The sequence below is a fragment of the Poeciliopsis prolifica genome, unplaced genomic scaffold (genome assembly GCF_027474105.1).
Source record: "Poeciliopsis prolifica strain line A6 unplaced genomic scaffold, Auburn_PproV2 SCAFFOLD070, whole genome shotgun sequence".
NCBI lineage: Eukaryota > Metazoa > Chordata > Actinopteri > Cyprinodontiformes > Poeciliidae > Poeciliopsis > Poeciliopsis prolifica.
Genome location: NW_026562445.1, coordinates 571209 through 590227, shown reverse-complemented (window position 1 = coordinate 590227; position 19019 = coordinate 571209). Strand labels below are relative to the sequence as shown.

The 19019-nt window shown below is 48.4% G+C and overlaps 3 protein-coding genes and 1 non-coding gene across 7 annotated transcripts; 3 read left to right on the top strand and 1 right to left on the bottom strand.

Annotated features, from left to right (window-relative positions):
• The first annotated feature begins 352 nt into the window (after positions 1-352).
• Positions 353-4594, top strand: rtcb (RNA 2',3'-cyclic phosphate and 5'-OH ligase). Its single transcript, XM_055020724.1, is given in 12 exon segments — positions 353-643; positions 646-671; positions 1132-1210; positions 1282-1349; positions 1415-1671; positions 1745-1901; positions 2341-2500; positions 2602-2777; positions 3695-3883; positions 3953-4063; positions 4140-4259; positions 4341-4594. Coding segments are annotated over 12 exon segments (1515 nt in total). The 5' UTR covers positions 353-579; the 3' UTR covers positions 4449-4594.
• A 779-nt stretch (positions 4595-5373) lies between these two features.
• Positions 5374-12691, bottom strand: xpot (exportin, tRNA (nuclear export receptor for tRNAs)). Of its 4 annotated transcripts, XM_055020723.1 has the most exons (25): positions 12488-12691; positions 11119-11272; positions 10948-11030; positions 10693-10749; positions 10547-10616; positions 10255-10473; positions 10000-10184; positions 9751-9919; positions 9349-9585; positions 9241-9279; positions 9101-9163; positions 8695-8819; positions 8479-8623; positions 8254-8373; positions 8090-8184; positions 7922-7991; positions 7598-7836; positions 7232-7517; positions 6972-7161; positions 6724-6840; positions 6517-6632; positions 6394-6441; positions 6251-6322; positions 6119-6175; positions 5374-6052 (listed from the first exon to the last, which is right to left on the bottom strand). In XM_055020723.1, the coding sequence occupies exons 2-25, from the start codon at positions 11203-11205 to the stop codon at positions 6026-6028; spliced, it is 2916 nt and encodes a 971-aa protein (XP_054876698.1). In that variant the 5' UTR covers positions 11206-11272; positions 12488-12691; the 3' UTR covers positions 5374-6025. The 4 variants fall into 4 exon arrangements, with proteins under 4 accessions (XP_054876698.1, XP_054876696.1, XP_054876697.1 ...); XM_055020721.1 differs by having other exon boundaries at positions 9241-9585; positions 12098-12691; XM_055020722.1 differs by having other exon boundaries at positions 9241-9585; positions 12273-12691.
• A 797-nt stretch (positions 12692-13488) lies between these two features.
• On the top strand, positions 13489-18794 carry rpl18a (ribosomal protein L18a). The gene is made up of 5 exons (XM_055020725.1): positions 13489-13556; positions 14819-14998; positions 16778-16907; positions 18447-18556; positions 18660-18794. The coding sequence occupies exons 1-5, from the start codon at positions 13539-13541 to the stop codon at positions 18750-18752; spliced, it is 531 nt and encodes a 176-aa protein (XP_054876700.1). The 5' UTR covers positions 13489-13538; the 3' UTR covers positions 18753-18794.
• LOC129351964 (small nucleolar RNA SNORA68) lies at positions 14629-14758 on the top strand. Its single transcript, XR_008604820.1, has one exon. It is a non-coding gene; the product is annotated as a small nucleolar RNA SNORA68 (small nucleolar RNA).
• Positions 18795-19019: the final 225 nt, after the last annotated feature.

Below are 19019 nucleotides of genomic sequence, written 5' to 3'. Positions count from 1 at the left end.
TTGTTGTCAAGGTTTGTTGTGTCGGTGAGATCAGCCTCAGATATTTAACAGGTTTTCCTATGTATACAGTCTAGTTACTGTATGACTATGAAATGATGTAAAAGTAACATTTTCAACCATAATACATCGTTTTATTAGGGAATATCTATGTGTAACTTTGTTTTGTTACACTTGAATCTGTAAAAGTTTAATTTAAAAAAATCCCAGAAGAGAGAACCGAGTTGACGAAGAAAAATAACACTTTAATTTAAAAAAATTTTGACAAAATGTAGATATAAAAATTTGTAATGAGTCTCCTTACCAGCAGGTGGCGGCGGAGCATTCTAACCCACCCTCAGAAGCACTGCTTCACCGTTTTTAACCAAAGAAGAAGAAAATTACAAATATTGGAACGCTAAGGGTTTAATTTCTACAAGAAACCCGAACCGATCTTAAATTCGCTTAAGAACACCCCGGAATCTTTTAATAAGAACATTTAAATCTTCCTGCGTCATTCCTGCAGTCTGAGTCTCACCGGCTTCCGTAGCGCTTTGCGTCCTGCGGCGTGGCGTCGAACCGGCAGCTATTTGGGTCGGAACCATGAGCCGAAGCTACAACGATGAGCTGCAGTTTCTGGAGAAAACGGGCAGCACGACCTGGAGGATCAAAAGGGCTTTGTTCCCAACATGCAGGTGAGCAGGTTCTGTTCCGACAGAGTCCAGGGGGGATCTGTCGGAGATAAACTGGACCTCAGGGTTCTGTTGGGTCCAGGCCGACTTTAAGAAGCAATCCGAAAGATGGAGGACCCCAAGATAAAGACATATTTCAAAGAAAATTAAATTTCAGAAGCTTGTTTTTATCAGTTTGATGAAGTAAGATTTCAATGATAGAAACAGAGAACAGAGTTCAGCCTGAAGGTCCAGGCTGACAGCTGCTGAGCTCTTAAAGGGCGAATATAGAGGTTCGATATCAGAGTGAGGCTGCAGTTTTAGGCTGACGTTAAGGATTCAAGTTTTTCTGTAAATGTCCTGCTCTAGTCTAATGTTCCCTCGCAGACAGAAACCATTTTCATTTTTTCATTGAGCTTTACTGTGGAAACTCTGGTGGAAGAAAAAAGTGTGACAGAATCTGCCTTTTAACTTTTCCCTTCAGGTTGAAGGAGTCTTCTATGTGAATGATTCCCTGGAGAAGCTGATGTTTGAGGAGCTCCGGAACGCCTGCAGAGGAGGAGGTGAGTGGATCTGTCACGTGCCGCCCGCTGTCTCCCAGGTGTTCAGTCTCACCTGTCCTGTTTGTCTTCAGGTATCGGAGGGTTCCTGCCGGCCATGAAGCAAATTGGGAACGTTGCAGCTCTGCCTGGAATTGTTCATGTGAGTACATCTGAATGATTTGAACTTTAGACAAATCAAAACCTTAATCTAAAATGTCTCCACAGAGGTCCATCGGACTCCCAGATGTCCACTCTGGATACGGCTTCGCCATCGGCAACATGGCTGCCTTCGACATGAATGATCCAAATGCAGTGGTGTCTCCGGGTGGCGTCGGCTTTGACATTAACTGTGGTGTCCGACTCCTGAGGACCAACCTGGACGAGCGGGACGTCCAGCCGGTGAAGGAGCAGCTGGCTCAGTCCCTGTTCGATCACATCCCGGTCGGAGTCGGCTCCAAAGGAGTCATCCCAATGGGGGCCAAGTGAGTGGTTCTCCAGAACTGGGTGGGATTCCCTGCAGGGCCTTGCCCACCTGTCTCACCTGTGTGTCCCCAGGGATCTGGAGGAGGCTCTGGAGATGGGGGTGGACTGGTCCTTGAGGGAGGGCTACGCCTGGGCTGAGGACAAGGAGCACTGCGAGGAGTACGGCCGGATGCTTCAGGCCGACCCCAGCAAGGTGTCGTCCAAGGCCAAGAAGAGAGGCCTGCCACAGGTATGTCATAGGCCCCGCCCCCACATGTCACTGGGATGAAGGTGGCGACGGTAAAGGAGTTTGTCTCGCTATCAGTGGGATCAATCTCTCCTCTTTCCGCCTCTCGTTGTGTCCTTGCGCAAGATATTTCACCCACCTTGCCTGCTGTTGGAGGTCTGAGGGCCGTTGGCGCCGGTGCTTGGCAGCCCTATACGACCCATTCAGACATACAGATGAATGACTGAATGTAGCGTGAAGTGCTTTACACTACATACTGACAGAGGAGAAGCTGTCGTGCACTGGGCCCTCTGACCTCCACCAGTAGGTCCAAGACTTCACGACAAGCTCCTGCTTCGGTCGCCACCATCGTCCCATTAATGAAGTGCTATACAAGTTCAGGCCATTTACCATTTACCCGTGAGTATCGAGTACCAACCGCTGTTCTCTCTGCGTGACGAAGCTGGGAACGCTTGGGGCCGGAAACCACTATGCCGAGATCCAGGTGGTCGACGAGATCTACAACGAGTACGCCGCCAAGAAGATGGGCATCGACCACAAGGGCCAGGTGTGCGTGATGATCCACAGCGGCAGCCGCGGCCTCGGACACCAGGTCGCCACAGGTGCACCCCGGATTTCCGAAAGACAGAGTCCACACCCAGCATTACCTCAGGTCCAGTTGGGTTTGACCTCATCAGGTCACTAATGGGTTTGTTGTCTACAGATGCTCTGGTTGCCATGGAGAAGGCCATGAAGCGGGATAAGATCACAGTGAACGACCGGCAGCTGGCCTGCGCTCGCATCACCTCCCAGGAGGGCCAGGACTACCTGAAGGGAATGGCTGCTGCAGGGAACTACGCCTGGGTCAACCGCTCCTCCATGACCTTCCTCACCAGACAGGTTCGCTCACCTGGCAGAGGCCCACATCAGCTGACTAGCAGCTCGGTTGCATTACCCGAAGGTTAACTAGTCCTAAACCAGTCAGTTCAGGTAGGTTCTGACGAGTCACATCCAGCTGATCTGAGGAATTGATCCAAGTTCCTAATAACTCAGGCAATCGTTAACGAGTTGGTCTTCATTTGATGAGTTAATTGCTCGGCTCCACAAAGTGTCAAAATTTTACAGACTATAAAATTTTGGTTTTCTGGTACTGACCTGGATTTTAATTGAAGTCCATGAATTTTCTTTTGGGTTGAAGTTGGAGTTTTGGGATGGTCATTCCAGGAAAATGTCCAGTTGAAATTATTGTTCTGTTAGAACACCTAGTTGTCTCCAAGATTCAAACACCTGACCCAAACTGGTCCACCTCAGAGCAAAGGATGTCCACAACCGACCCAGAACCCACCAACTCAAGCCTTGAATGACTAACTAAAAACTAAATGTGTTTTGTAATTGCACTTCAAATCAACAGCTTGTTGGTTGAAACTGGTCCACAGTTGGATGTTCCAACAGAGCTGTGATCCAATCAGAACGGGTTTCAGTGGCTAAAGTGAGCCAGTGTTGAGCTGCTGGAACCACCTTACCAAAGGCTCGACCTCAAACCTGTGCATTAGGATGAAAAACCTGGTTTGTTCCCAGCCAAACTAACAAACCATGAGCAACTGCTCTAAGGGGAGTAGATCGAAGCAGAATGATGATTGGATAGAATCTTTTGAGGTCACTTCCTGTTCAAGTTGGGGCACGATTCTTAAGAGTGAAAGATGAAGTGCCTGTAAATCTGAACATTTCTACAGGAAGAAGAACACCTTCACTTTTAATATTGTGTTCAATTTGGAGGCCCAAACATCTTCTTAGTCCGTCTTTATCCGACCTTCCAGGCCTTCTCCAAAGTGTTCGGCACCACGCCAGACGACCTGGACATGCACGTCATCTACGACGTTTCCCACAACATCGCCAAGGTGGAAGAGCACATGGTGGACGGGAAGCAGAGGACGCTGCTGGTTCACCGGAAAGGATCCACCCGTGCCTTCCCTCCTCACCACCCACTGATCCCGGTGGACTACCAGGTACTCTTTGGACCTTGGCGCTGCCTGCTGACATTAGTAGCTGTTCTGAAACATTCCTGCTTCCTTCAGCTCACAGGCCAGCCGGTGCTCATCGGAGGGACGATGGGAACCTGCAGCTACGTCCTGACAGGAACCGAACAAGGAATGACGGAAACGTTCGGCACCACATGTCACGGAGCGGTAAGAGTCTGATCAAGAGATTCCCGACATCAGGGAGGACTTGGATGTTTCATTCACTTCCTGTGCTCTGTTGCAGGGCCGTGCCCTCTCTCGAGCCAAGTCCCGCAGGAATCTGGACTTCCAGGACGTCCTGGACAAACTGGCCGATATGGGCATCGCCATCCGAGTGGCATCTCCCAAACTGGTGATGGAGGAGGTGAGAAAGACAATGATCTTTGATCAGAAACATTCCCAGAAACACCTCTGAGGAAACAAACTGGATTCGGTTTCCTTTCAGGCTCCAGAGTCGTACAAGAACGTGACGGACGTGGTGAACACATGTCATGACGCAGGAATCAGCAAGAAGGCCATCAAACTGAGACCCATCGCTGTGATCAAAGGCTGAACACCTCACAGACTCTTTAGTCTGAACTGGTTCTTTTCTCTGCTTCTGAACAGTTCAGTTCATTTCTGTTTAAAAGGAAGCTGAGAGGCTGGTTCTGCACCGAGACCAGCTGTTTTTGGTTTACAAAATAAAAGTGATCACATGAAGCTTAAAAGTTTGTTTACAATACAAAACTGTATAAACGCTGTTGGCAGCATCATCAATCCTCCTGCCAGATCCACCGCAAGATTTTCATACTTCATCCTGACCTCAACGGCCGACCTTCAACCTTATCGTCACCTCAGCTTGACCACATCTCATCCTCGCCCCTCATTCTAACTTCACCCCAACTCAACCTCATTAACCAGCTTCATTCCAGTCTCTAGCTTTCCCAACCTCATCCTAATCTCAGACGTATTCCAGATTTACCTCTGGTAATCCCAACCTTAACCTCAAGCCAGTCTCTTCCTAAACCCAACCTAAAACTGCCTGGGAATTTCATTTGTAATCAGAAACTCTGCAGGTCCACATCCAGGCATAACACTTCAGGTTTAGGTTTCCTGTCCAACTTTGATTGAATGTTTCTCCCAGTATATTCCCTTTCCTGATGGTTTGATCCAGATACATAAAATACTTTCTGCTCTGAGGTATTTTATCAGCAATATCCTAAGGAGCCATCAGGAACGCATGTTTTGGGTTTTAGAAAACCAAACATGTTATTTTGTCAAACCACCACTAGAGGGCACAAGACAGCAGAGCTTCCAGCTTCTGTCCAGGTGATTGGCTGAGGAGTTTAACTGCTTGGAAAGTCACAGTGGCATAATGATAAAATATAGATGTTTTAAACATCTAAAAAGTTTTTTTTTAATCAGTTCTCTTGCTAAAATATTTTAGACTCAAACAGATGTTTTAAATGTTTAAAGATTGCAGAAGAAAAACAAAATGATATTTTTAAAGCTGCTTTTATGATGAAATAAGATCTGCAGGAAATTTACTGAGTCACACATTCAGCAATGACAATGAGACCAGAACAGAAACATGATAAATAAACAGATCAGAAATGAAAACTCCTCGCAGCTCAACCAATTATTAGAGTTTCACTGAAGTCTAAATTAGTAACAGAAAATATTTTCATGTAAACATTTCCAGGATAAATCAGGTCAGGTTCAACCACCAGCTTTTTTTCTTTCACTTATAAACTGGATCTTTATCTTGGCATTAATGGGCTTCCGTACAAGGCTCCCAGATGTGACAAATTATTTTTAAAAAAAACTAAAGCTAGCATCTTTATTTACAGTTTTAACAACTTTTTTATTTACACTCAGATCCTGTGGTGGATCAGAAACCGTCCCAGAACCTGGGTGAGCAGCCGTGGCGTCGGTTCTGACGGGCCGAGACGGGCTGAAATGTTTCACTGCAAACTCAAAACAAGCGGATCGCGGGACCGTTCCCACTTCAGGATCCAGAGGTGAGGAGTGGGTTCTGCGCTGTCCAGCTTCCGAGCCGAGTCTAGAACCTCGGAGCCGATTCTGTGGGACGGCTCGTCGTCCGGTCAGAGCGGCGCTCCGACCTCCAGCTCCAGCAGAGTCCGGGCGGGATCACAGCTTGGCTCTCTGGAAGAACACCTGCAGACAGACGGAACCGTCACAGGAAGCCCAAAGGCACCAGAACCGGGTCAGGACGCCTCCTACCTTGATGTAGTTCTTCAGGACTTTGACATCGGGCTGCTGGAGGACCTGGCACAACTCCTGGATCAGAACCAAGATGGGGATCAGAACCAACACCAGAATCTGAGCAGAACTACGGCTCTGGTTCTGACCTACCTGTGAGATCTCTGGAGTCACCTGCAGGGATGGCAGGTACTCATGCTGCAGGAACTGGATGAACTCTGACTCCTGAGGAGCAAACAGAACCTTAGAACCCAATAAGAACCTCACAGAACCGGGAAGAACAGAACCGTTTTTACCCGTTTCAGATGGATCATCTTCAGCGTGAGCGTGCACTCCGACAGCGTCTGAGGAGCAACAGAACCATCAGAATCAAACGGGTCGAGTGACCGGGTTCAGACAAGGTTCGGTTCCAGACTCACCAGAACGGTCTGGGCGTCAGAGAGGTCAAAGGTCAGTTTGAGCGGTGCCAGGAAGCAGGCTGGGACAATGTGTTTGTAGATGAAGTCAGGGAAGCCCACCATGCCGTCCTTCCCGCCTGCGGATCGGATCAGAACCACACACAGATTAGTCCCAGAGGCTTACCGGAACCAGAACCGAGGTCACGGTGTGGAGACGCGGAGACGCACCCCACAGCTCCACCAGCCGGGTCAGGATGATGAAGCAGGTCTTCTGAGCGATCGGGTCCGGGAACTCTACGGCGCCCTGGATGATGGTGAACAGAACCCGCTCAATGTTTTCTGCTCCTGGAACCAGAACCAAACGGGTCACACGACCAACATCTGGACCGCCGGGCCAAATGTTCTGCTGCTCGGATCGCCTCCAGCTTCCTGAGCCCAAACAGAACCGATTGTGATTTCGTGGCCTTGGCGCTCACCCTGATTGGCCAGCACCTCGTTCATGCCGCTGCCGGCGACCGTCTGGATGAAGGCGAAGTAGCTCCGCCGCAGCATCTGCTTCTCCAGCGCCGCCGTCTGGTCGTTCTCCTCCGCGGGTCGGCCCAGAACCTCGAAGATGGCCAGGACCAGCGGCATGAAGATCTGCTGCAGGAAGGGCGACACCTGGCGCTGCAAGGAGAGGGGAGTGAGTGAGGCCCGGCGGGGAACCTCAGGGTTCTGGCTCTGGTTCTGAACGTACCTTGAACTTGGCCGTGATCTGGCTGATGAGCGGGATGAACTCCTGCAGGTCTTTGGCCTCGCAGTCCTTCAGCATGTGCTCCGAGGCGGCCGGGATGAAGGGCAGCACCTCCTCCTCCATGCAGATGATCATGCGATGCAGAAAGGAGCGCACGGCGCTGCGCAGCGCCCCCCGCTGGACGGGGCAGCTCAGTGCCGGCAGGAAGCTATGCAGGCAGTCTCTATAGACCTCAGTGCAGCCGCATTGCTTCACCGTCTGCTTGTTGCTGAACGCCTTGCTGGTCCGGCTGCAGAGACAAAGGAGGAGTCAGCCCGGCGGCACCGAAGGAGCCCGGCGGCACCGAAGGAGCCCGATGCTGGTTCTGACCTGGCAAATCCCACGGCGTGGCTCAGGCAGTCGGCCAGCGCGGCCTGCCGCTCCTCCACGCTCTCCTGCAGCAGCTTGGCGAGGAGCAGGCGGAAGGCGTCCATCAGCGGCGCCAGCAGACTCCTCATCAGAACCTGCTTCCGCTCCACCGGACTCTCGCCGCTCACGATGAGAACGCCGGCTGCCTCGAACATGAAGAGCTGGTCGTCACTGGTCAGCAGCGCCAGGAAGCCGTTCTCCTGCAAGAGGAGTCAAGAGTTGAGGAAGGAGTCAAAGCAGTCAGGGTGAAAGGTTAAGAGGAGTCAGAGGAGAACATCTGCTTACAGGAGGAGCCAGCTCCAGCAGGTCCTGGATCCGGTTCAGGATGTCCTCAATGAACGCCGTCATGTGTTTACTGGACAGAAACAGCCATGTGGTCAGAGCGGGGAGTGAAGGCCCAGTTCTGACCGAGAGACGGGCCCGGTTACGACCCGTTTCGGACCGAGAACTCACTGCAGAGTCTTGATGAACCTGGAGAACAGGTAGGCCACTCTGCTCCGGACCTTGGGGCTACTGTGTCTCAGTCCTCTCTGGTCCAGGAACGCCATCTGGAGACACACTTCCACATCAAAATGCAATTCGGATCATCAGAACCGTACTCTGGGAGCCGGACTCACCAGAACATTGGGAATGTGCTGCGGTTCTACGATAAAGAATTTATCATATCTGACAACCGTTTCAAAAAACTCCAGAGACACGGAGGAGTGCTGGTAGCCGCTGACGCCGCAGGAAACCAGCTGAGGAGAGACAGGAAGCAGTGAGGGACAGCAAGTGGTTCTGAAGAGTCAAAGGCAGGAGATTCTGGTTCTGATCCATTCCAGATGTCGGGTCATGTGACTCACCGTCCTCATCATGTCCTGCAGCGCGCTCGTCTTCGCCGAGTCACCGGAGAAGTGAGCGCCGTGAGACGCCGGCAACGCCTCGCCCAGCATGTAGAGCAGCCGGATGGCCACCTCCACCTCCATGAACGGCGCCGTCTGCCACCTCCTGACGGAACACAGAACTGGGTCAGAACCTGGACCAACACCAGAGCCATCGTCATCATCGCCTGGACTCACTGCATGGTGCTGGTGAAGACCCGGCGCACGGCTTCCAGCAGCAGCTCCGGCGAAACCTGAGCCAGGCGGTCCAGCAGCATTTTCAGCTGCTTCCTGTACTCTACGAACATGGCCTCATCTTCACCCTGGAACACATCATCATCATCCCCAACTCCATCATCATCATCCCCAACTCCATCATCATCATCCCCAACTCCATTATCATCATCCCCAACTCCATCATCATCCTCCAACTCCATCATCATCCCCAACTCTATCATCATCCTCCAACTCCATCATCATCCTCCAACTCCATCATCATCCTCCAACTCCATCATCATCCCCAACTCCATCATCATCCTCCAACTCCATCATCATCCTCCAACTCCATCATCATCCTCCAACTCCACCCAGGAACACCACCCACCTCGTTCTCAAAGTTGTACTCATCGTCGTAGGTCAGCTTTTTCATCACAGTCAGCATGACGGCCTGCAGACACTCAGAGCTTTATCACCAACCAGCAGCTGAAAGCCCCAACATCTTCAGCTTCAACCATTGTGACTCACCTCAATGTTCGCCTTCTGCTGCTCCGTCAACTGAGGAAGCTGCAGAGAGCGAATGGAATCAGTACCTGCTTCAGAAGGATCCGGACCCACCTCCTCTGGGGGACTCACCTGTTTGAGCACGTGCAGGTAGTCGTAGCAGAAGCCCACCATGTTGGTCGAGATGTCGTCGTCTTCATGCACCAGCAACTGCAGCAGCAGCGGCACCTTGGCCTCCACCGCATGAAGCGTCTCCGTCGCCTCCTTCACGTTCCCAGACTTTACCAACTTGGACCAGCTCAGGACCAAACTCTGGCCCATCCCGTTCACCAGCCGGGAAAACTTGGCCAGGAAGTCCACATCTTCCTCCTGAGGGATCAGAGGAAATCATTGGACCTGAACCAGAAGAGTCTGGTCTTAAACCATAAGGTTCGGGTCCTGGGGCCTCAATGTCAGGAGATTCCTGTCTTCAACCAGAAGATTTCAGTCCTAAACCAGGAGGTTCCGTGTTGGTGCTGTGAGGATGATTCTTACCTGCTCGATGTTGAAGAACCCGGCTGTCTGCAGAACTTGGCACAGCGATTCCACCAGCTTGGTTTTGTCCACCGGGTCCATGCCCTTGTTGACGATTTCAAACAGGCAGTCGCAGGCCTCTTCTCTCAGGTCCTCCATGGACATCTGACTGAGCAGCAGGTTCACAAACCTAGAACAAGACGAACTGATGACCCACAGAACCAACCAGAATCTCTTCAAGCGGGTCAGCTGAGTGGTGCGTTTGCTGACCGGTCATTGGCGATGAGGTTGAGGTCGATCCAGGACACGTAGGCGCCCACCACCTCCAGACACTGACAGGTGAGCTCCGGGTGGGTCTGCTGGTACGCCGTCAGGATCTGGAACCAGGATTCCACTAGACTGGGAATGCACTGCTCCCTCATGGAGTCTTTGATCAACGTATTCCTGCGGGTTTCCTGCAGAACACGGTGCCGGGTCAGAGTGTGGACCAGAACCACAGCCTCCTAGCCGTCCGTGCATGCTCACCTCAGGCGTGTGCACGATGTCTCGGTCCACGACCTCAGCGTCGATGGCCATCAGCGTCCGCAGGTAGATGTCGACACCGTGCGGGTTCAGACCCACCAGGTTCAGGATATCAAAGAAGAACTTGGGCCACAGAGTGAGGTACTCCATGACGAAGGTGAGGGCGAACACCTGGGCCGCCTTGTTCCTGATGAAAGCCTTCTCCGGCTGAGCATTCATCAGCTGCAGAGCGAGGAGAACATGATCAGGAGGAATGTCTCTGGTTCTGACGGAGCCTCGGTGAAGGTGACGGTACCTGGGTCTGCAGCCACTTCATCAGCGTCTCTCTGATGAGCTGCTGCTGAGCTGCGCTCAGACCTGCATGTCTGCAACAACAACGACAACATGAGTCAGAAGACCAGCAGCGCCCACAGCCCACCAGGAACACCTGCTGCTCCTCACCTGAACTTGATCTGATGCTCCAGGACTTGGAAGCAGAAGAACTTGACGTGGTCGTCGCTGCAGAGAAAAACCATGAACAGGTGTATGTGTGTCAGTAAATTTTTCCTTGATGAGCACGGGGGCCAATTTTTAGGATGTCTACTATCATAAATTTTTCAGTGCACCTTGCTTTGTTTTTTTTTTAAAGCAAGGACCTGGCAATAGAGATTTAGCTGAAGTACTGAATCTTGTGCTGCGCTCTCTGGAGGCTCTCACCTGTAGATACCTTTAGCCAGCGCGTCAGCGCAGACCTCCCAGGCATCCTGAGACTCCTTCAGCTGCTCAAAGTAAGCCAAAGCCTGCAGAGACACATAGCAAGCTTTACCCTGCAGGTGAACAGCGCCCCCTGTCTGTGCGGACAGAAAACGGCCCATTGAGCAGCCTCACCCTCTGCCTGTAGGGGGCATCAGCGTTGGGGTTGAGCCCCAGCAGTGCCTGCTCGTCCATGACTGCATAGACAGACTGGCAGGCCATGCAGGGGTTAACTTTCCTCACAGTGGGCTCGGTTCCTCGGTGCTGCAGTGGAACAGCTGTGGAACATCTGCAGGAGAGTTAACCAGGAGTTAACCACGTCCACAAGCACTCAGCACAACTTCTGGGTTCCGGGCCCATTTCTGGTACCGTTTGCATAAACTATGGGCTTTAAGTTCTGGTGACTGCTGGACCAGACTCATCAGAACCAGAACTTGAAGTCCAACTTCCTGATTGAACTGCAGACAGCTCAGGTCAGCTGTCACATGACAGTAACCGGTTACAATGGTTACCGAACGGCGGGGAAATAACCTGGTATTGGTTACCAACACTAGTTAAAGCTGTATGTAGGCTACATGATGGGTAGTTAGTGACATGCTATTACACATTACTTATGTTATTTAACATTTTTTGTAGATAAGTTAGTGAATAGTTAGTGGCTGGTCATTAAACATCTTGGAAATGTAGTGAAAAACACTAAAGGTAAACTAGTTGTTAGACCATTTAACCCATGCACATGTTACTAAGAGGTTAGCTCACAGTTAACGACATCTGTTGGTAGTTAGTGACAGTTAACAGTCTCTGTTGGTAGTTAGTGACAGTTAACAGTCTCTGTTGGTAGTTAGTGACAGTTTGTGGTTAGTAATGAGTGTCCGGTGGGTCAGCGGCCTCCGGTTCTTTGTTTATCCCGGACTCTGTGCTCTCTAGCCGGACTGTTGCACTGATTCTACCCGCCGGTTCTGGGCGGTTCGCGGTAGTTGGTACTTTGGATATGATCAGAAGTTAGTGACAGCCGAAGTTCGGTTCGTGTTTCTGGATCACGGACAGCACAGACGGATCGCTTTAAGAGCAACATGATGCAACACGGTGCCAACACCTGCAGCCCCGCATTTACCAGGCTTAGCGTCAGGAAAACACCGGCCTCCATGTTCTGACAGAGCCGGACAGCTGGATCAAGGTCCCCTCTCTGGATCAACACCCCACAGCCTCTCGGGCCGCAGAATCACCGCTCAAAGCTAAAACTTTTGCCCAAACACAGCGAGCTGACTGAGGCTGTACAGCAGGTTTACCTGCTGCTGGGGAACCAGGGCGGTCAGATGGGCTTAAACCAGTTCAGACAGAACCAGTACCAACCGACAGAGATGGGAGTTTCTGAATGTTATTTAGTTCTGTGCGTCTCGGCCCGGTTCCGTTCGCTGCAGTCGGTCAATAACATCCCGCTAAGCGATCACTCCGCCGGCCGACCGGCCCTTCATTCCCTCCCCGGAGGAACCGATCTGCTCACCGTACTGAACTCTGACTCCTCCGCGGCTCTCTGTCTACCACACAATCACCGGGACCCTCCAGAAACCGTCCGCATGTCGTCAGGAATCACACGGCGCAGCCAGCATGTCCGCCACGGGTTTATATCCGGGTCAGGAGGCCAGGGAGGGGGTAATATTCATTGTGCCCACTGGGCGGCGCACTGAGCCAAAGACATACAAATACATTCACGAAACTTTAACTGAAAATACCCGAAAGCAGAACTCTTTTGTAATTTTGCCTGGCAAAATTATTTATTCATAAACAGAGTACTAAGATCATAAAATCGTCCCCAGTTTTTTTTATTAGTTTTTTTTTTACCTGAATTCCAGCTATATTTGAACTCTTTAACGTGTATTGAAACATTTGAATACCTGACTAAAATATTAATGGAATTGTCCACTAATGCATATTAATCCTAAAATATTAATCCCATTGTTGTAGTTTATTTTTTGTATCAATTTTGCTGTTATGTTCCCATTTCTAAGTCTGCCTCTGCTGTACCTTCTGCAGAGTGACAATATTGTAATTGCCACATTTGTTTGTGCTTACTTTGACTAGACAAAGTTAAAACAAAACTGTGGCCTGAGCTAAAATGAATAAAGCAAAAAAGTTAAACTACAAAAAATAAATTTAAAAAAAACGTTAACTGAAAATGTTAATTTTTGGGTTTCGATGGTAACCTAGATGATGGTTACCGTACAGAACCAGAATAATTTTATCATTATTATTCCAACGGAATTCTAAAAATATTAGTCATACATATAGAATGATATATTTGTGTAATTTGATATTTATTACTGGTATTATTATAACTCCTATTTTTTTAGCGAAGACGGGCGAACTATTCACGTGTCCGTGGTTCAGCCAATGACAATTACATGTACACTTGTAAACGTGTAATTATTAGTTCAGCCTATCACAGTGTGAGACGTACACTGTATCTGGGTAGATTCAGTTCCTCCTTCCTCTTGACATGCGCAGTATCCGCCTTGCTGCCTCCTCTTTCATTGTGGCGCTGAGCGACAGACACCATGAAGGCGTCCGGAACAGTAAGAATGTCCTGCATTTCAGCTGTTTTAGCGCATTTTACACGGTTAAGAATCGCTCAGACAGCAGTGTGATGTAACGTTAGTTCGGTTCGTGTGCGAATTTGTGCCAAATATCAACTTTAGAAGGGGAATATTAATGTTTTTTTCACGCCGCTGCCGCTCCAACATGGCCGCCGCGGCACCATGTGGACGGAGAGCAGCTAAGAGTTAAACTGAGACGTTTTCTGGCTTAAAGTTTAAAATGAACACACAATTTGGATTTGTTTGACTAGTAATGTGTGGATCAGGTCTTGGGCCTGGTCCACAACCGAAGCTAGAATTTTTCAGACGTGTAACTAAAGTAGAAACCCTCCATGATGGTTTAAAGAGATGTGCATCGCGGGTTTCAGCTCCTGGATTATAGTTAATTTCAGTGCAGATTAGTGCACCGGTTCGGCTCAAATGACCAACAATAGGCTTGATGGCGAGTGTAGAACAGTAAAATAACTCAGATCCTCTGTGGGTTGATGTATTTATCACCAGCCTATATTTCCATGAAAGGTTCAACTTAAGTTTCTAATTATAGTCATTCTGTTGAGCCCAAAAGTTAGGACAGCTAAAGGAAAACACATTTTACCTTTAATGTTGGCTTCAGAGGCACTCTGGCTATATTTAAAAAAGATAACTTCCTAGTTTCTTTTCAATTGCAGTTCAAATTAAAAATTCACTTCCAAAATACTTTATTTGTCCTAAAGGAAAATTAAATGTCTTACTCCTATCATCCAAGATATCCAGTAGCAGTCAATGTTCCAGCAATTCTGAGGAGGCCTCTAGGGGTCAAAGTTCAGGTGTTGAGGTGCTAACCAGAGGAGAAGATGCTGGACTCAAGAGTGAGAATCTAGTCAGTGAATTTCTGGTTTATTTGTTGGTAAACAGTAAATGTCCGTCAGGTGAATTTGTTGTGTTAAAAAATGACTCAGATTTTGGCTTCAGTCTCAGAAATCTCCAGTTTAAACCTTTTAAAGTCAAAGAATCAGTGAGATGTTCTGTTTGTCCCGGTCTGTCAGGTTCTGACCCAAACGTCGGATTTGGTCCTGCAGCCTAACCCAAAGGTCCCGCCGTCCTCCATGGCGGGACTTTGTCAGGCGTGCAAACAGAACCAGAACCTTGTCGCCTTTCTCTGACTCTGATGTCTTTGAAAGTGAATTCTTGGTCCAACACTTTGACCCGACCGGTCCTGTGTGTGAGGTTCTGTTTCTGATCCCGTCTGGTTCTGCCCGCAGCTTCGGGAGTATAAGGTCATCGGGCGCCTGCTGCCCTCGGCCAAGAACCCGGCCCCGCCGCTGTACCGCATGAGGATCTTTGCCCCGAACCACGTGGTGGCCAAGTCCCGCTTCTGGTACTTTGTGTCCCAGCTGAGGAAGATGAAGAAGGCGTCTGGAGAGATCGTCTACTGTGGCCTGGTGAGTGGGCCGACCGGGACCGGGGAGGGGGGTCCAATCTGGACCGGAACCGGTCTAGATTGGACCGGTTCCGGTCTGATTTGACTGGTTCTGATGGTTCTGTTTGAATTTAAATCAGGTTTTCAAGGTTTGTAAAAAAAAATTATTTCTCTTAAATAATTAAAAGTTCTTTATTCATAAACTGCAGAGTTTGGTAATTAAGTGAAATTCAACTTTTTATTAAGTGTCATAATAACTAGTAAGTCAATTGATTACACAATAAATTAAATGAACTCAATCATTTTTATTCTGATTAATACATTTTGAGGGAAAATTGTTTACAGACATAATCGTTTCTATTGTTTTTGGGGTTTTTTCTGTATTTTGGAAACTTAAAATATTTTCCAGTTTTTTATATCAGAATTGGTCTTTGAGGGACAAACTGGTATTATGTCATTATCAATATATTATTTGAAAATGGTCTCAAAGCAACAATATTATAATTAATCACTGCGGAAATTCATCATCCAGCAAATTGTGTTGACAGTCCTAATTAAAAGCCTTAATGTTGAGTACTGTTGGACCAGATATTTATTTCATATCATGATGAGTTGAAACTGACTGGAGTTCATTTGTATTGACTTTATTTAGAAAGCTGTAAAGTTTGAACCAGATTTTCAGCTGCGGCGCTTCAACCTCAACATCTGGATGAAATAATCCATGAATTATTTTATAGTTTCCATTTCTGGATAAACAAAACAATTTCCTGAATGTCAAAACCTGAAAACTGAGACGGTAAGATGTTTTATTAGACAAAGTTCAATTACATTTGACCAAGGTCAGGTGAAGCTTCGGTCTGGTTCTGTTCTGGTTCCAGGCCCGGAAACTGGACCAGTCTGAAATGTTTCAGCTGCTTCCTGCAGGGGGAGCCACAGCTCAGACCCAATGTTCTGACTATCTGAGCTACCCCGTCAGATTTTCCTACCGCAGCACGGATAGATAGCGAGGTCTATCAGTCGGTGCTACCCGTCTGAAACTGCTCCCATCATGTTTACAAACAAGCTACAGCGGCTTGTTAATGATCAATATATTGATAACGTTATTGAGTGACTGAAGTGGAAGCTTAGCAGTTTATGCTTACTGGAATATCTTCCTGTTAATATTTAAATAGAGGCTTTTGTAAGAATGAAACAATATCAGACAGGAAAACAGGTTTTATTGGAATCAAATCAAACCCAGACAGCAGATCACTTTATGTGCATTAATACTTTATATGTCTGTTATCAGCAGCAGCCACAACGTGTCACTGCAATGATGGGATATGATTAATATGCACTAATATTACAGGCTGTTGCAGCTTCAATCCCACATCTATTTAGAAAATTTTAATCATAAAAAAAGTGTAATTAAACTAAAAAATGTTAAAATATAGGGACAAAAACAATGTATCTAGAAGTTGACAGTATCGACTCTGCAGTCGGAAAACTGAAGCCATTTATGAATATATTTATAATCTGCCTGTCATGTAAAGTAAAACATGAAGTAATACAGCAGATAATGAAGCCTGATATAAAATAAATAAAGCTTATCGTAATAAAACTCATGAAACAAAACTTTCACAAGAAGAACGTATTTATAAGAAATCTGCTGAGTCAGCAGAATGTGACATCACCACCAGGTAGGACGGGTTGATGGGTAGCACAGATAAACAGGACCCGGTCTGGTTTAGGCCTGTGGGCTCACTGGCTTGGTTCTGAAAGCAGCAGCTCTGGTTCTGATGGTTCTGACCCGTATGTACAGGTTCATGAGAAGACTCCTCTGAAGGTGAAGAACTTTGGGATCTGGCTGCGCTACGACTCCCGCAGCGGAACGCACAACATGTACAGAGAGTACCGAGACCTGAGCACGTCTGGAGCCGTCACCCAGTGCTGTGAGACACACACACTGAGACACACACACACTGAGACACACACACACTGAGACACACTGAGACACACACACACACTGAGACACACACACACTGAGACACACACACTGAGACTGAGACACACACACTGAGACACACACACACACTGAGACACACACACACTGAGACACACACACACACTGAGACACACACACACACACTGAGACACACACACACACTGAGACACACACACACACACTGAGACACACACACACTGAGACACACACACACACTGAGACACACACACACACACTGAGACACACACACACACTGAGACACACACACACTGAGACACACACACACACACTGAGACACACACACACACACTGAGACACACACACACACTGAGACACACACACACACTGAGACACACACACACACTGAGACACACACACACACACTGAGACACACACACACACTGAGACACACACACACACTGAGACACACACACACACTGAGACACACACACACACTGAGACACACACACACTGAGACACACACACACTGAGACACACAGACACACACACTGAGACACACACACACTGAGACACACTGAGACACACACACACACTGAGACACACTTAGACACACACACACTGAGACACACACACACACACTGAGACACACACTGAGTCACACTGAGACACACTGAGACCACACACACACACTGAGACACACACACACACACTGAGACACACACTGAGACACACTGAGACACACACACACACACTGAGACACACACACACTGAGACACACACACACACACACACTGAGACACACACACACTGAGACACACTGAGACCAGATTGATTGAAAGGAACTCAGTTCTTTGACTGTTTTTCAGTTTTCTGGAAATTTGTTCTAGATCTATGGTCATAGAAGCTGAATGCTGCTCCTCTATGTTGGTTCTGATTCTGATGCAGAGCAGAACCAGAACCACCAGGTTGATCCAGCAGCAGATCTATAATCTGTTCAGTGATTTATAAACTACTGGTTGTGGAGGTAGAACCGGGCAGTGTCTCTACCTTCCTGGTTCTAGTCACAACTCCAGCAGCAGGTTCTGGACCAGCTGCAGGTTCTGGACCAGCTGCAGGTTCTGGACCAGCTGCAGGTTCTGGACCAGCTGCTGGTTCTGGACCTGCGGGAATCAAAGTTTCTCTGATCTGGTTCTGGAAATGTTCTGCAGCTGCATGAAGGCCCACTGTGGAACCCAAGTGTGAGGTCAGAGGTCAGCCTGATTTCTAGTTTCCAGATGGAAGACCTGATCTATAACTCTAGATCTGTAACTCCAGATCGTTCCTCATCTGTTCAGTTTTTGGATGGGTCAAAGGTCACCTGATGACATAATGTAGAGTTGCTATCATCTGTTGTAGCTGATTTTATTTCCTGTTATAACCTGAGCCAGTGGGAGCTTATAAATATTAAATCAGAAGGCTCCTATGATTGACATGATTCTGACCCGACTGGACCCGGCGGTTCTGACCCGTTTCCTCTTGTTTGCAGACCGGGACATGGGAGCCCGCCACCGTGCGCGCGCTCACTCCATCCAGATCATGAAGGTCCAGGTCATCGCTGCCAACAAGTGCCGCCGGCCCGCCATCAAGCAGTTCCACGTGAGTGACCCGACCCAAACCGACCCGACCTGGGCGGTTCTGAAACCGGCTACTGAGGCCTTCTGGTTCTTGGTGTGCTCTAACCAAACGGTTCTGGTTCCAGGACTCTAAGATCCGGTTCCCGCTGCCCCACCGGGTTCTGCGCCGGCAGCACAAGCCGCGTTTCACCACCAAGAGACCAAACACCTTCTACTGAGGAGACGCAGAAATACAGAGAATAAAAGAATCTGGACGAAAACACGCCTCTGTTTTTATTGCAGCGGAGGAATCCGGAGGGATCCGGCGGATCAAATCCTCAACATTAATGCATCCAGGACATTTATTACATTCAGTGTGATCGATTTCAGAAGAGTTTTGATTTATTACGATAACTTCCACTTGGTTAAAAATATCCTGGTTTATTTTCTTCATTTCTCCAAAACAAGCCTAATTTATTCGATAAATTAGAAAATATGATTAAATG